Genomic DNA, 15,882 nt, shown 5'->3' with positions numbered 1-15,882 from the left:
CTTAAATTCACTAGATAATTACTTTAGATACTTACTTAATTATTTACTACCTGTACACACATCTACACGTGGTGTGGTAAGCTTGCAGTTGTTGATTAAATTAACTTATTGCCTATTTGTCGGTCACAGCAGGCATTTTAGACAAAGACGCAACCAGTCGTAATAAGGATGTGGTGAATTTATTTAGTGGAGCTTCACCTGCCACAACAAGTCAAGGCATAACATGCAAAAAAGGAAAAAAAAAATCAAATTGCTTTCAGGTACACAGAGTGGCCACTTTTTGGAGTTTTGAATTCTCTCTGTATGATTTGTGCCTCCAATCCTCTAGAGGAAGCACTGGGGCTCTTTTTCTAAACATCTGTACCTTTAAGGAGAAGCATGAGCAAGAAAACATAATGTTTTTGACCATTGTGTGAAAATACAGAAAAACAGCTCGTCGGTGAAACTTCTAAACTAAGAAAATTAAGATGAAAAAATTCATATGCATGCACATGCAGACTGCTGGTGGAGTTTGTCAAAACCAAACAAAGGGATGTTCTTTTTTAACTCCACACATAAAAAGCAAATGTCAGCCTAAATGATTCTGTGGCAACTTTTGTGCTAATGTGCAAACAAGCATAATCCAAAACTAGAAGAATTTCAGGCAGGTTCATTCTATTATTCTGATAATATTATACTAATAAGTCTGCAGTTACTTCATTCAGGATGTAACAGAAATCTGGGGATTTATTACCTTATACTGGATATTTGTTAGTTCATGAATGACCAGCATTAATGAATTGTTTTTGGATTCTATATGGAGTTTAGTTAAAAAAAATTTTAGCATTATCTTTCATCGTCAGTTTGTAGAAAGCACAGGAAGCACGGGACGACTGGCCATCCTACCTATCAGGAAAAATATCTTAATCACAAACTCTACTGCTGTGGTTTCAGTAAAACTATTTTATGTCTAATATACATTAGCAATTTTCACCTCTCCTGGTTGTCTCCTGGGTGGAGTACAAGGCAAAAGAAACAACTTAAGGTATTCACGTGAGATAGATAGGGCATGAAATTGCTACTAGTTGGTCTCACTGGGTTAGTGTTATTGTTATTTTTCATGAAGTCTTGCTCTTCGTCCATCTTCTTCCTCTTATCCAATTCAGTATTGCAGGGGGGCTGGTGCCTATCCCATCTGGCATATGGCAAGAGGTAGGGTAGACCCTGGACAAGTCACCAACACACAGAGACAGACATCCATTCACACTCACATTTAGAGACACCACTTAACCTAACCCTGTCCTCCTGAGAAGGAAAAAAAGGATCTTCCCATTGAACTTGTGTGTGTGTGTGTGTGTGTGTGTGTGTGTGTGTGTGTGTGTGTGTGTGTGTGTGTGTGTTCCTGCCTCTTTGGAGCTCAAAGAGGCCACCCAAATGCATGAGATATCAACAGAAGGCCAGGAATGTCCTCTATTTAGTAGATCAGGACTTATTAAGGTTACTCAGATAATTCAAAAGATATAGGTCAAAAACAAATGTCCATTACAGAGGACATACATGAATGAGCTGGTTCTCAGGAGGCTGTGTTTGGACTTTGGGAAAAAGTCAGAGAACTCAAACAAACATGGGAAGAAAAAAGCCCCACACAGCAAGACCCCAGGCCGGATTTGAACCCAGGGCCACATCACCAAGGTGCCCCAAGTCCTGCTGTATGTCTGTAAATTACAAAAGTGAAAAGATGTAGCCCGGGGCAATTATTTTGGCTGTATGTTTTATTTTAGATGACTCTTATCTAAAATCTCTGGTTCTAGTTTGTTCTAGGCACATTTTCCACAATAAACATTACTGCTTTTGATTTACAGCTCACTGCTCTGTTTCTTCACAATCTAATACACTGCATCCCAGGCAGACAGACGAAAATAGTGACTGGCTGGAGATCATAGAGAAGGAAAAGCTGGAGAATCAGATATTTGATTCAGACACTGGTAGATACCAAAACAGAGCAAAAAGAAGCAGACAGAGACAAACCCGCAAATGAATGATCCTTTTGTTCTGCATCATCAGGCTACAGGGCAGCTTCTTATATATGTAACATATAAATATATGGGGAAAGATGTGTCAGTGTTGAGTATGTTGCATTGCCAAAAAAAAAATCACGTGTCCTTTGTTTCATATGCGTTATGATTATGAAGATTAAGCTGACATTTACCATCCATCCATCCATCCATCCATCCATCCATCCGAGGAACTGTCCAGCATATAATACCTCTATAGGTTTTTCCCGGGGGAGAGCACTGGATGAGTGCCAAAAGGGGGCGTTTGTATCGTGCAGCCGGGGGGGCGGGACCAAAGGTGGGTGTGTGTCTCTCAGCTGATGCGCGTATCAACCGACCGACTCCATCATCAGCATCCGACGCTGACAGCGGTCGAAGACAGCATCCTTAATATTACCGAGCCACGGCATCAACGCGGAATAATTCAGAGCCCGACCGACCAGGACTGACGTCTCTGTCTTTTGACATTATTGTTTGTTGGGGCTGCCATCTTACAAAACCGCCAAGCTGCAAAATAGTGAGTAGCCTTTGATGATGGACCGCCAGGATGCTACAATCGGTAAATCAAAGCCACTGCATGATACGTCGTCAATGTCAATGACGATCTGCATTTTAATCTCGATTCATTTTTCCCAGCCAGCGAGGGTCGTGCGCTTGTGTTTTGGCACAGGCCTAGCAAGTAATTGTTTGGGAGCGCAGTCGATTCAGGGCTTGATGCGGATGCTGCTAAAGCCGCCCTTGCCGCCCAGGGATGCAGAGAAAACGGAGAGAGGGAGTCGTGAGGGGAGGGGAATGGGGCAGAGCAGCAGACAGATAGGCAGTGTATTTTACTACTACTACTATTCACCCAAGTGGAAGTAAACCTCTAGTAAATGGCCTGAGAAAGGGAAGTGCATTGCTTGACTGCGCCCTTATCTATCTATCTATCTATCGATCGATCGATCTTTCTACTGTATGATTTTGGTTGATGTAAAAATATCCTGAATCCTACTTTGCGATTCAGAGTAGTGGGTGGCTGCAGATTATACACATATAAACATAGCTTATGTAGGCCATATCAAGGCTTCTGTGTTCTTATCCTTCTCTACAGAGTATATGCTCCTCAGAGTTCCCTGTTTATTTGGCAAACCAAGCTAAAAAATGAATGCACTCTGTTATATCAGTTTTGTGATATATTCTGCTTTCTTAGATTCAGTTTTAGATGTTGGTTCGGTTTTGTGGCTGGTTTTGTTTTCAGGGTTGTTGAATTTTATCTTTGGCCTGTACTAGACAAAATAAGTAAACTGCTAACAGGCCACAAAGAGATTCAAGTGGCACTCACCCATGGTCCCAGGTTGGACTCAGATGGTAATGTTGTTATGTTTAGCATTAGGGTTTCCACTGAGAGATGTGTGTAACATGTAGTCTTCTTTCGCCGAAAGGGACTCATAAAATGAATAGAAACCACAATCATTGCAGTGCAGTTCAGGTCACTTCAAAATAACATCTTTCATATATGTGCTTTTCTTAAAACTGTTTTAGAGACATGTCAATTCCACTTTATGGTAATTTCATTATAGTTTGTGTTGCTGCTGAATTGTACACCATCGCCCTTCTTTTATTGTAGAAATAGTAGAAACTGACTGTGACTACAGTAAATGGGAAGGGTATTTACAGGCCTCTCTGATAGACTGGAGTCCTAATTGCATAACATGCAAAAAAGAAAAAAAAAACACATTTACCTTGGAGTATTTAAGATGTATTATTGGTGGATGATTGCAAATAAATTTGCTGTTAATCAAATATTCAACAGCCTGAGCTGTTGCACTGTTTGCCCGGTGGATAAACCAGGCTTAAGTATAGTGATGTAGGTCCGCAGAAGTAAAAACTACATCTTCTACAATGATGCAAAGTTATTCCAGAGCTGATATCCAACTGCTTTAATTGGGTGTACCTAATAATCTGGCCACATTAACAGGAATACACTTTGTGCAAAGTTTACACAGTCCTGCAATAAGAACTTTTTTGCAGCAGTTTTGATGTTGAGATTCCAAAATAAAGATGTTGGAGATAAGTTGACAAGTGGTGATATTTGTGTTGGTTTGTGCCACACTACAGATGTTCTCAATGTTCTCAACAGGTCCTTTTCCTGTTTACATGCTCCAAAATGTACTGAGCATAACATCATTAGCTTTATACCCAATGAATTCCATATAAGCCCAGTTTGGATGCTGTGATTTTTCTCAGATGCCCACTATAGAAAATAACCTTCTATACAATGCACTGGTTACCATCTATATGTGTGATTAGTGTTTACAGTATTTCTACACAGCTCCACCCTAAACCCACTCTATCTGGATTTCTGTGATTCCTGGTGTTTCATTTCTATCACAGTTGCTTAGAAAGAGGTCTGACAGGAAAGTATAATAGACCACAAACATCATCACATGTACATGTCAAGTTCTTTTATAGTTTTTTTTAATGGGTTAAGTGAGATGTTGTTTTATGTTGCAATATTGTTCCATTATTTTTATACATTGTGTAGGAGTGATGTCTGAGGAGGAAGCAAAGGGAAAAAATCAGGGAATGAAACTACATCTATCTGATGCAAAGCAAACAAAAAAGAATAATTGTGAGCTTTCCTCAAAAAAAGAGGCTGTGATTGTTGCAGGGCTGGGGTTTTTTTTTGCACTGTATTCCTGGATTTGTGACCATAGAAAAAGGGAAAACAAACAAGCTAACAAAACAAACAAACAATAGACACATACCCTCATCCTCCAGCTCAGTGATGCTAATGGACACCAAATCTGCATAGTCCGTGTTTTGTATTGGACTGGTATAAGTGACCTGTTCACACTATATCTTATAACTTATGAACATAAACAAAAAAGTCTGAAATTAGTTTGAGAATTTTCACTTTTACTTAGAACATGTTTACAGAGATTAGTGTTGTGATTTCATCATCAAGCTGGAGAAAGTCTTATTTTTATGTTTTATTTTTTCCCTCACTATGCACAGAGTTGTCCAGACTTATCTATCTGACCCTTTTCATTTTTATCATGGTGGGAGGACCACGCTGCCCCTGTATGTGGGCTGGAATCTCTTCTGCAGTTGTTATTGTATAACTAGTCATTATGCAATTACAATATTGTATAACTCCTTTCGTTTTTCTGTGTTCCTCTAGTGTGTGTGCCCCCACTACCTGCATTAGGTTGTGATGACCCACACTACTTCCAAATGTATCTGTGACCCTCCCCAATCCTGACTCCTAACCTCTAATCCTGACCTTTGACCCCCACTATGGGCAGTGTTGGCAGTGGGGTGGCAGGAGAGCAGGAGTTTGCCATGAAGTCTGTGGGCACGAGGACCACCCTGCCCCGAGCACCTCCTCTCTCTCGCCGTTGCCCTGCTGATCGCAGCTGCAGCGCAGAGCGGCTGCCACGCCCCCCGGCGACTATATCAGACGGGACGGCCTCTAGCGATGAACGAGGGAGTGTTAGTATCGGGACTGGGACCTGTACCGGGACTGACCGACCCACCGAAACAGCCTCCTCCACCAACACTGAATGCACCATGACAGCCCCGTCCAACAACAACCAGTTGGACTGTGGCAACGGAGCGGGCAGGAGGGAGTGGGAGAGGCAGCGTGAGAGGGGGAGAGACAGGGACCGGGACCGAGACTGGGACCGGGAGAGGTTAGAGAGGGAACGAGAGAGGGAGAGGAACCGGGAGAGGGAGCGGGAAAGAGTGGAGAGGGAGAGGCTGGAACGTGAGAGGGAACGCGAGAGGGAGCGAGCCAGAGAGCGGGAACGAGAGAGGATTGAAAGGGAGAAGATAGAAAGGGAGAGAGAGCGCGAGAGAGAGAGGGAGAGGGAGCGAGAAAGAGAGAGGCTGGAGAACGAGAGGATGGAAAGAGAGCGAGAGAGGGAAATGCAGGCTGCAGGTTTAGATGTTTGTGGGAACATTGTGGGTCGAGGGGCCAGTGAGAAGAGCAGTGTTGGGATGAGCCAACACCAGCACAGAGAGATGGCAGCCGTCAGAGCCGACAGCGAGAACAATCCAGCCGGCCATAACCACAACCCTCCAAACCACAACCCGCCCAAGATCATGCCTGTGTCAGGAAAACTTGAACAGGTACTTCACACACAGCAGGTCAGCACCTTCAGAGAGGGATTCAAAACAAATCTATTGGGTTACAAGTTAGCAAGAACGGGAAATTATATTTATTTTTGTGACTCTTCTGGAGCTTTTTCCCCCAGAACATTTGTGCATTTCACACAGCTTTAAATTGTTAGCCGAATGTAAATTATTGCAATGAATCACTCTGAGGAGAAAGTTTTAAACACCACTGATTTACATGATACTCTTATATTAAGACTATAAAACATTAGATTTCATTTTTTCCAAGTATGTTTTAACTCAAACTTCCTTTTTTTTCTCATTATTTTATTAAGAAACAGTGTAAACAGTTCATCTTTTCTATGTTGTTTTCCAAAATCTTCAGAATAAAGCACCATCTTTCCACAAACTGTTTCTTTGCTGAGGTTTTTGTGGAGAGCTACTAACACAAAGCAATTTTTTTTTTAAAAGATGGCAACTTTATTTGGATGTCAAAGATTATTGAAGCTGTATATTAACGTTCACACGCAATAACTTTTAAAAAGCATGAGCTCTGTAAAATGATCTCGTGTTTTTCGTGAGATCTGCTTAGGCTGCTGCCCCCATGACCTGGTCCCGGATAAGCGGAAGATGATGGATGGATGGAGATCTGTAAAAACAGATAGTTATAGTAACCATCAAAAACATATACTTGAGGAATATAATGCATGCCACGTGAAAAATGAGTATTAGTAGGAAGAAATAAATTCAAAAACTATTGTTTTAAGTGGTTTTAAATACATAAAACTTTACATAATATCAGGTTCAGCATTCAAATACATAATATCATCATTTTATTGCTGAAATTTGTACTTTGTTTTACTTTTGTCTGTAAACTGTAGCTCATATGGCTCACATTTTTTTTGACTGTCATTCTTCTGTCCCTGTTCTTGTCTTTCACAGGCAATGCAGAACAACTCAGGCCTTGTGCGTCCTTCTGCATTCAAGCCAGTGGTGCCCAAGAGCTTCCACTCCATGCAGAATCTGGTAGGCCAGGCAGGAGGGGCTGGAAATGAGGGAAAGCATGAGGGAAGGAGTGAAGGGTTCAGCGAGGGCAGAGTAGGCAGGAGAGGCAGGGATGGAGGAGGAGGTGAGTCAGGAGAGGTCCCAGAAGCCCTGCTCCTTGATCAGGACAGCCCAGTGAGGGTTAGCAGAAGTGATGGAGGGGGAACTGGTAATGAAGTGGTTCAGGGAGGCATGTCCGATTCAGGGAGAAACTCCCTGACCAGTCTGCCCACCTACACGGGCTCAGGGTCTGGTTGTGGACCCCCAGCAGTCCTGGGGCCTCTCAGTGCTTCTACCAGCCACATCAACAGATTGGGCATGGTTGGAGCCGCTGCAGGCCTAGAGAAGCTGGAGAAGCCTGGCTACCAGGTGCAGCCATCATCCATGCTTGCTTTGTCTAAGACTAAATGGGCCCTGCTCTTATCATATTTGATGTACCGTGATGTGTTTCTCACCTTCAGAATGGGATCAGCGCCTCAGACAGCGGCCGGTCCTCCTCAGGAAAGAGCTCTTCGTCCTATCAGAGGCTGAGCCACCTGAGTGACGCTCCAGCACCTCTACGCCCCTCTCCCTCCTCGGATGACATCATCCAGGACCTCGAGGATCGCTTGTGGGAGAAAGAGCAAGAGGTCAGAGCCCGCTCAAAAATATCTGACACATGTTAGCATTTAAAGGGCCATTTCACCTCAGACATGAGTTTGTTTTGATTTACATTCTCAGATTTCTTTTCCAAAAGGGCTACCACACCAGTACATTTGAGATTAATGACATTTGAATTTTTGTACACAGAACATTGTAATTAAAAACATAGAGAAAAGACGTGAGATCATTCCTTTGCTTTAATCAAATGTGACTTAGGTTGGCCCATTGTATTTGGATGAAACTAAACTGTATCATTCCCAAACTGTTAATAATTATTATTATTATTATTTACCCTATAAATAATGTGATATAATTGATGCAACAATGTGAACATGGCCACATAGGTGAAAATTGTAAAGATTAAGATTTGGATTTGCTTTAAACACCTGAGAATTAAATCTGTCACATTTTACAAATACTACATTCCTCACACATAAAGTTTACTGCCTTCCTACAGTCTGATAGAGTTTCCACTTCCATATGCTGCTTTCCTTTCATCAGGTGCAGCATATGCGCAGAAACCTGGACCAAAGTGAGGCAGCGATCATTCAGGTGTTTGAGGAGAAGCAACGTGTCTGGGAGCGACAGATGGATGAGCTGAGACAAAACTATGCCTCACGTCTGCAGCAGGTGACTTCATTGCAAACTTTCATGCAAAATAATGTTAAGGTGCATTTGCACTTTGTTTTCTTTACTCCAAACGAAAATGATGGAAAGTTTATTAAAGAAATTCTCTGTCAGATTAGTAAGACTACAGAAATTGCATTATATGAAAATGTATTAGGATAGGTTCAAGTGATGGTTATAAAAGAATTTCTATTACAGTTTAAAAACCTTTAGAAAAGCTACATGTGAAGTAGATGTAAGCTTTTAAATGGTTAAAATGGCACTCAAGAAATAAGAAAATATAGCTAAAATCCAGTATATTATAAAAAGCATTTAAACACTATACATGTTCTAAACTTTCATAGCTTAATGTATCAGCGTATGTTATTAACTTGTCTAATCATACACTGGTCTTCCAAGTGTAGATATGTTCAAAGCTTGCATTTTCATCTGCAGGTTACCCGTCGTGCTCAGCGTTCCCAGACTGCCCTGCAGGCCCAGATAACCCGTCTGTCCCAGGACAAAAGGAGGCTCCAGGAGGAGATGGCGGCTCTGTTGGCCCAGAGAGAGGAGCTGGAGAGAAAATGTTTGGATTACAGGAAGGAGCAGGCTGACATCTTGCCTCGTCTGGAGGAGACCAAATGGGAGGTGAGATGCGAGGACATGTCGAGATGTTGGGATTGATGAGTACTCAGAATATGTGCATGTGCGTGGGAAATTAACTTTGCTGTGTAATTTTAAAAGTGGTCAAACAGGTTGTGATTCTTTATTTAAAAAATAAGACTTTTTTCTGAAGGAAAAGCACATGTTGACGCCTTGTGTTTGATTTTAAAAGAGGGATTATTGCTTATTCTGTGAAAATCTACTTAAGTGATCTACATAGAATATTGACTTATCAAATTATTATTTTTAAACTACTGGGTGAGGTGATAAGAAAGAAAACTGTCGCCAAATATGTTCAAAGTATGAAGGTCACAAATATTTTGTCCCCAAACTGAAATGAAAAATGGTTCAACCTGTTGCAAAAGAACCAAGGAAACCTTCATATAATAGTAACTGAGCACCAAGATAAAGGCATATCGCAGCCTGAATACAACATTTTTATCAGTGAAAGTTTACCAAAAGGCATTTTGACCAGTCTCAATAATTTAAAAGGAATACCTTTTGGACAGCTAAGACAAATTAAGGTCCTTGGATTAAGTCACATTAGCTGTAAAAGTCCCCACTATGCTGATTTATAAGTTGTGTGATGAGGTGTCTTGATGAACACGAAATCAGAGTTGTCAATCACAGATCATGGCTTCATCAAACAGTGCTGCTCTCCAGAGACCTGGTATGAGTCTTGATCTTTATGGAAAACAGTGTAAAGTTACAGTTTGGAGAAGGTACAGCTGAACTTCAGAGCAGTTTTCTCAGACAGTCAAACCATCAGATAGTAAGTATGGAACGCCCATTAAGTGCCACAGAAAGCATTTGATTGGACAGTTAATCTCAAAAGGGTGCAGTACACTCTGTTAGGTTAAAGGTTTCAGTATTTTTGGCGATGCTATTTTGCAATGCAAGTGCTGATGCAGAGGTGTTTTAAGTTCTGTTTATATTTGTTTGTCGGTTAGCAGGACTACATCAAAAACCAAAAGTCATTAAAGTTAGAAAATTGGACCACAGCACTTTCTTGTATTAGTTCAAATAAATGTTTACACAGAAAATCAAATGCGGGACGTCTTTTTCTTTTTTTTAATTGAAGTTTTGCATGTATGCAATCTGTCTGTATGAAATGAGATAGGGAGCACATTTACAAAATACCTCTCACTGTCTAACCTTCCTGTGGCAGGTGTGCCAGAAAGCAGGAGAGATCTCCTTGCTGAAGCAGCAGCTGAGGGAAAGTCAGGCTGAAGTGACCCAGCGAGCTGGAGAGATGGTGGCCCTGAGAGGCCAGCTAAAGGAGCTCAATGCCCAGCTGAGGGAACGGGAGGAGGTCATGCTGGGCCTGAAGGACTCCTACAGCAGCAAGAGTGTGGAGCTGGAGAAGTGTGAGGGAGAGCTGAGGAGGACTCTGTCTGAGGTAGGTTTTCAGTCACACCTGAGGACTAAACAATAACGATTACAAATAACAGAAAGCAAAATCATATGAATACTTTATATTAGATTAGATTAGATGAAACTTTATTAATCCCTCGGGTGGGTTCCTCCAGGAAATTCAGTTTCCAGTAGCACAGCACCGACAGAAGTTGCATGTTACAGATACAATAAGGGGAATGAGAGTAAGGATATAAGCATAAATATACCATATATACATATATAAATACAGAATATATAATATGGATAAATAGGATTGCACATTTGAGTGAATATATTGCACAGTGATTATTGCAAATGGTAAATGGCCTGTATTTGTATAGCGCTTTACTTAGTCCCTACGGACCCCAAAGTGCTTTACACTACATTCAGTCATCCACCCATTCACACACACATTCACACACTGGTAATGGCAAGCTACATTACCATCAAGTCGAATATAAGAAAAAAATATTGCAAATATTGCACAGTGTAAAAAAACACTACAGCTGAGATGTTCCTGCCCTCCTTTGTCCCCCTGTTACCCCTCCAGTGAGGAGTTAAACAGTCTGACTGTGTGACAAAGGAGTTTTTAAGTCTGTTGCTTTTTGACTTTCTGGAGAAGCAACCTGTCGCTGAATAGGCTCCTCTGATTGTTTACGACCGTGTGCAGAGGATGCCCAGCATTGTCCATAATGTCCAGCAGTTTCTTTAATGTCCTTTTCTCTGCCACTGTCACCAGAGTATATAAACATATAAATCAATCATTCATTAATATATTACATAAAAAAATAATAGTAGCTGATTAAACTGAATTGGTCTCATAAAATATGCCATAGCTTCCCCTGTATAAAAAATTCAGCACAGTCATATTTAATATATTAGTTGCAATATGTTCGTAAGGGTTTGTAATTGAATTAATGAGTCCAACACTGGTTCAGTGTACCTGCTGAAGCTCTGAATCAACAGACACCAAACAGCACAGATGGATATTCAGAATTTTATGCACATAAATGTAATCAAGATTCAAGATTACTGAATCAAGATTCACTTAATCTCAGACAAGATATCAAACTACAGATGAAAGTTCGTCTATGCGGCTAAATATATTTACAAGATAAATTTAAGTGTTCATTTTAATTAATATGTATTGCATTCTCTATATAAATATAAACATATATATAAACAATAAGCAAAATGTCATAATTACAGGCCTAAAGATCATTATCCAGGCCTTTGATAACATACTTCCCATTCTTTACATTTACTGCCATCATTATGTGATGCCAGCATGAGCTTTCTATGTTACTGTAAAATAATAATAAAACATTATCTCATGACCCGTGGCCCACTTGTTTGGTGCAGGTTGAAAATTAAGACAATCGAAACAATCGAAGCCCAGATTTTGCATTTGGTGGAGACAGCTGGCTGCTTCAGGGTCCACAAAAAGTGCAACACGGTGCCGCTCGCACTCCGAAGCAGTCGGGAAACAATTTACAACAAGTGAGATTGCCGGATTGGGATGTTTACCACCAAATCTAGATTGTTGTGTGTTTAATCCTCAAAATCCTTTGGAGGGATTTCAAAAACTTGGCAAGGAGACTAGGACAAATTGGGGATTGGGCAACATTATATATAACAGCTGCAACATTTTTTTCCTTTTGTGCTGAATGAGCTCGTAATCAGCTTACACACATAGAGTAAAATGTCTGTGTACCTTGGTTATTTTTTAGTTAAGGAGGCGTGTTTACATTTTTTTGAAATAAAACATATACATGTGTCCTATGCTAAAGCACACATAGATTGAGTTCAAATAAGGTTTCCTATAATAGCTGTTACCTTTTCCTTTCTGCAGGTAACCATCCTTAGAGAGAAGCTGGGTGTATTTGAAGCGGAGGTGCTAAGTTTAAAACGGGCTCTGAGTGAAGTGAGCAGAGGGGCAGAAGTTGTTGTGAGCCCTAACTTGGCTGCTGCAGGGCTGCTGCCTCCATGGGGAGGTGTCCACTGCCCACGAAACCCAAATGAGCCCTCAACAAACTCCCTCACCCCCACGTCTGACACCCTGCTAAGCCTTCAGAGTGATGAAGCCAAAGCCCAAAGGCAGGAAGCTCAGAGACAAGAGAGGCAACAACGCGAAGAAGCTCAGTGGCGTGACGTGCAGCAACGGCAAGACCCGCACGTTCCGCAGGACCTTCAGATGCGTCAGGATGCCCAAATCCGACCAGAGGCCCAACTCCGCCAGGAGGCACAGCTGCGCCAAGAGGCTCACCTGCGTCATGAAGCCCAGATCCGTCAAGAGGTCCAACTACGCCAAGAAGCGCAGCTGCGTCAAGAAGCGCAGCTGCGTCAAGAAGCGCAGCTCCGTCAGGAGGCCCAACTTCGTCATGAGGCTCAAATGCGTCAAGAGGCCCAGCTACGTCACGAGTCCCAACTCTGCCAGGATGGTCACCAGCCACAGAGGGTCCAGGAGGGTCACTGGGATGAAGCGGGGGAGCTGCGTAGGCAGCTAGAGCAGTTGCAGGCTGCATTACGGCTGGAGCGACAGCAACGGGAACGTCAGGCCCTCAACTTCGACCAGGAGCGCCACACCTGGCAGGACGAGAAGGAGCGGGTTTTGAAATACCAGGCACAGCTGCAGCTCAGCTATGTGGAAACACTGCAGAAGAACCAGGCCTTGGAAAAACGTATGAGCCAGCTGGGAGCTAAACAAACCACAACCACCACCACCACCACTGTTACCACTATCACAACTACTTCCCCCACCTCCTCTAATTCTCCACCTCCGCCGCCACCAGCTCTCTCATCTCTGTCTCCTCAGCCTCTGCCGTCTCTCTCTGGCCCTATCGCCCTCACCCTCTCTCCACCTTGTGAAGACCAAAAGGGCCCTCCTTCCCTCCACCAGCTTGCGCCTCCCTGGGCAGGACCCTCACGCCTGGAGAGGATCGAGTCAACTGAGATATAGAGACACCTCCATGGAGGAAATTCTCCATTTCGCACCATTCACAGTGACCAAGGCCTCTCACACAAAGCCACTTCAGCATACAGTAGAAAAACAATTCAGTCTACAATAGAATAAACCAGTACAGTCTGACATACTTTTCAAAGCAACCATAGACACAAAGCAGCAACAGGAGCCGACTGTTAAAATGCAACAAGAACAAAGTCATCTCAACAGGATCTTAACAACACGAATCATTATCGATGATATTTTCAAGCTCCTAAGCAGCCTTTCTATCACTAGTTGCTAATTGCAGCATCCAACATAATCAGTGTTCATGAAAAGTGTGCCACGCTAACGGATGGCAGCAAAACAAAATATTAAATGACGGTGTTTAGATTACAGCGCTAAAACACGAGTCATTTAATGCCAATGCTAGAAAAGGACCAAGACAATCAGGGATATTGTCAGAAACGATCAACAGGAATATAATGTGGTATTTATTCATTGTAAGTCTGTGTCACTGGTTATGTAAAAGTAGAATTAGTGGTCAGAGTGTGTGATGTTAACATTTTTGGCCAGAGAGCGCCTTACTCCAGTCTTTCCAGCATGTGTATGCTGGGAACAGTTAGTGGTGGGGGGGGGGGGGAATCAAGTGTGATGATTTCAGCGCTTTAATCGCGACATTAATTATCAGCAAACCAGTCAAACAGAAGTGTGGCTGGACTATTTAATTTGTAATCCCAGCAGTTAGTAACGTCAGCGGTCTCGCAGACTGATTCAGTTTATTTCAAGTCATTTCATGCACAGGGTCCAACACACATGGCCCATTTAAACACATTATTAAGACCAACAGAGTTTATATTTTCTACAAATTGAATTTAAATAGATATGTTTAGCAGATAATCAGCCCCAAATGCAGGCAGAACAGGTTTCAGGACACAGGAGAACGTGGTTCACCTTCGCTCCAGTATTCCTGCGGTGACTAACAATGAACACCAGGGGTCACTGGAGAGCTTTCACCGCTCCGCTAGCAGATGATGTGAATGGAAGCACACAATTTGAATTTGGTTATTATGATAATTGTGTCATTCACAGCCAAGACATCTGTCAAAGCAGTACTTATCCCCAAAGTTAAAATTTTTATAGAATGTATGATAATCTAGAAAGAAATACTTATAATAGTTATAGATTGTACATTTTTGTGTACGAGAGAAAGCGAGAGCGTGTGCGAGCGAGTGCGTGCATGTGTGTAAACATATGAAAGGCTTCAGCTTATGAGATTGAGGATAGAGGGACTAGTGGCAATAGAGCAAGTGAAGATATAATATAAGCAAAGGGGGATTTTCTCTACAGTAACATGTACATCAAAGCTTGTGAGACTTACATTTCAAACTGAGGAGGTGTGTTTATGCTGGAAAGTCTTACTTTCTTCTGTATATTTCGTTTCGATAAAGCAGGGGATAAGGAAGTGAAAAAAAATCAGACGAGTGGAGAGTCTGCCCCTTTAAAGGGAGAATTCAGGCTAACTGCACTATGTAGTTTCCTACACACAAGTTATGATGTACAGTAGACTCAGATGTGAATATCATGGCTTTTATATGTGTTGTTATGCCAGCATACAAAGATGTTGCTCAAGAATATTAACTTATCTCTAAGGTATTATATAGTATTATCATCTTTATTACTGTTATTATATTATGGTGAACTGACAGAGAAAAAAATATGTGCCATTTGAGCTTTCCTTTATGTGGTTTTTGTTTTTGTTTGTTTTTTAACTGTGTAGATAGCCTATCGGCCTACCATGATGGTGCAATCATAGCAACCCTGTCCAAAAATGATGTTCCTTTTTGATGTAGGTGATAAATGTAGTTACAGTATTGCATTGTTTAGAGAACAAAATGCCACCGATTTTATACATATTTCCAATTTATTGTTTGCATTTATGTTACTAGTACTGCTCTGGCTTGATTCAAACCCACCTCTTTGTTAAATTCAGCAGAACTAATAAAGATATGTGAATAATTCAACCCTTTTAGTTCTTCAGTTGTTCTTATGTTTAAGACTAAACATTTGACTCTGGAAATCAAGTTTGAAAAATCTGACCAAAAGAAATATTTTTATATAATGATATAATGATATATGAAATAATTATTATTACGCTCTGAGTTAGCACCTCAGAGCAAAAAGGCTGCGTGTTTAAATTCAAATTTATCAGGATAAATTTGTATGTGCTCTCTGTCCCTCATTCTGGGTACCCCTGTTTACATCACCATCCACATATATGTATGTTCTAAATTGGCCATAGGTGTGGATGTGAACATAAGCTAGTGTCTGTCTCGCGCCCCAAAGAAAGCTGCTGTCGAGACAGATGATGGGTGGATGGAAGTTGTTACATTGTCTCTTAAAGCAGTGGTTTCCCATTCATTCCCCTCAGATTATTTACAAAGTAGAAGGAGATCAAAA

At 41.6% G+C, this 15,882-nt stretch overlaps 1 protein-coding gene across 5 annotated transcripts; it reads left to right on the top strand.

The window, feature by feature from the left end:
* The first annotated feature begins 2,378 nt into the window (after nt 1-2,378).
* Nucleotides 2,379-15,446, top strand: lzts3b (leucine zipper, putative tumor suppressor family member 3b). 5 transcript variants are annotated; one of them, XM_085294808.1, is made up of 8 exons: nt 2,379-2,550; nt 5,321-6,146; nt 7,074-7,544; nt 7,637-7,804; nt 8,319-8,447; nt 8,880-9,071; nt 10,255-10,485; nt 12,334-15,446. In XM_085294808.1, the coding sequence occupies exons 2-8, from the start codon at nt 5,358-5,360 to the stop codon at nt 13,438-13,440; spliced, it is 3,087 nt and encodes a 1,028-aa protein (XP_085150934.1). In that variant the 5' UTR covers nt 2,379-2,550; nt 5,321-5,357; the 3' UTR covers nt 13,441-15,446. The 5 variants fall into 5 exon arrangements, with proteins under 5 accessions (XP_085150934.1, XP_085150932.1, XP_085150933.1 ...); XM_085294806.1 differs by having other exon boundaries at nt 5,197-6,146; XM_085294807.1 differs by having other exon boundaries at nt 2,379-2,592.
* The last annotated feature ends 436 nt before the right edge of the window (nt 15,447-15,882 follow it).

The sequence above is a fragment of the Mchenga conophoros genome, linkage group LG12 (assembly GCF_057382185.1).
Source record: "Mchenga conophoros isolate Kocher_MC1m ecotype Shallow Benthic linkage group LG12, M_conophoros_male_GT1.1, whole genome shotgun sequence".
NCBI lineage: Eukaryota > Metazoa > Chordata > Actinopteri > Cichliformes > Cichlidae > Mchenga > Mchenga conophoros.
Note: the sequence above shows the minus strand (reverse complement) of the source record. Positions and strands in the feature narration are given on the sequence as shown.

Coding starts and splice junctions, on each gene's coding strand:
- lzts3b (XM_085294806.1), top strand. CDS start 5,313: ATGGGCAGTGTTGGCAGTGGGGTGGCAGGAGAGCAGGAGTTTGCCATG. Junction 7,805..8,318: donor TGTGGGAGAAAGAGCAAGAG/GTCAGAGCCCGC, acceptor TCCTTTCATCAG/GTGCAGCATATGCGCAGAAA. Junction 10,486..12,333: donor TGAGGAGGACTCTGTCTGAG/GTAGGTTTTCAG, acceptor TCCTTTCTGCAG/GTAACCATCCTTAGAGAGAA.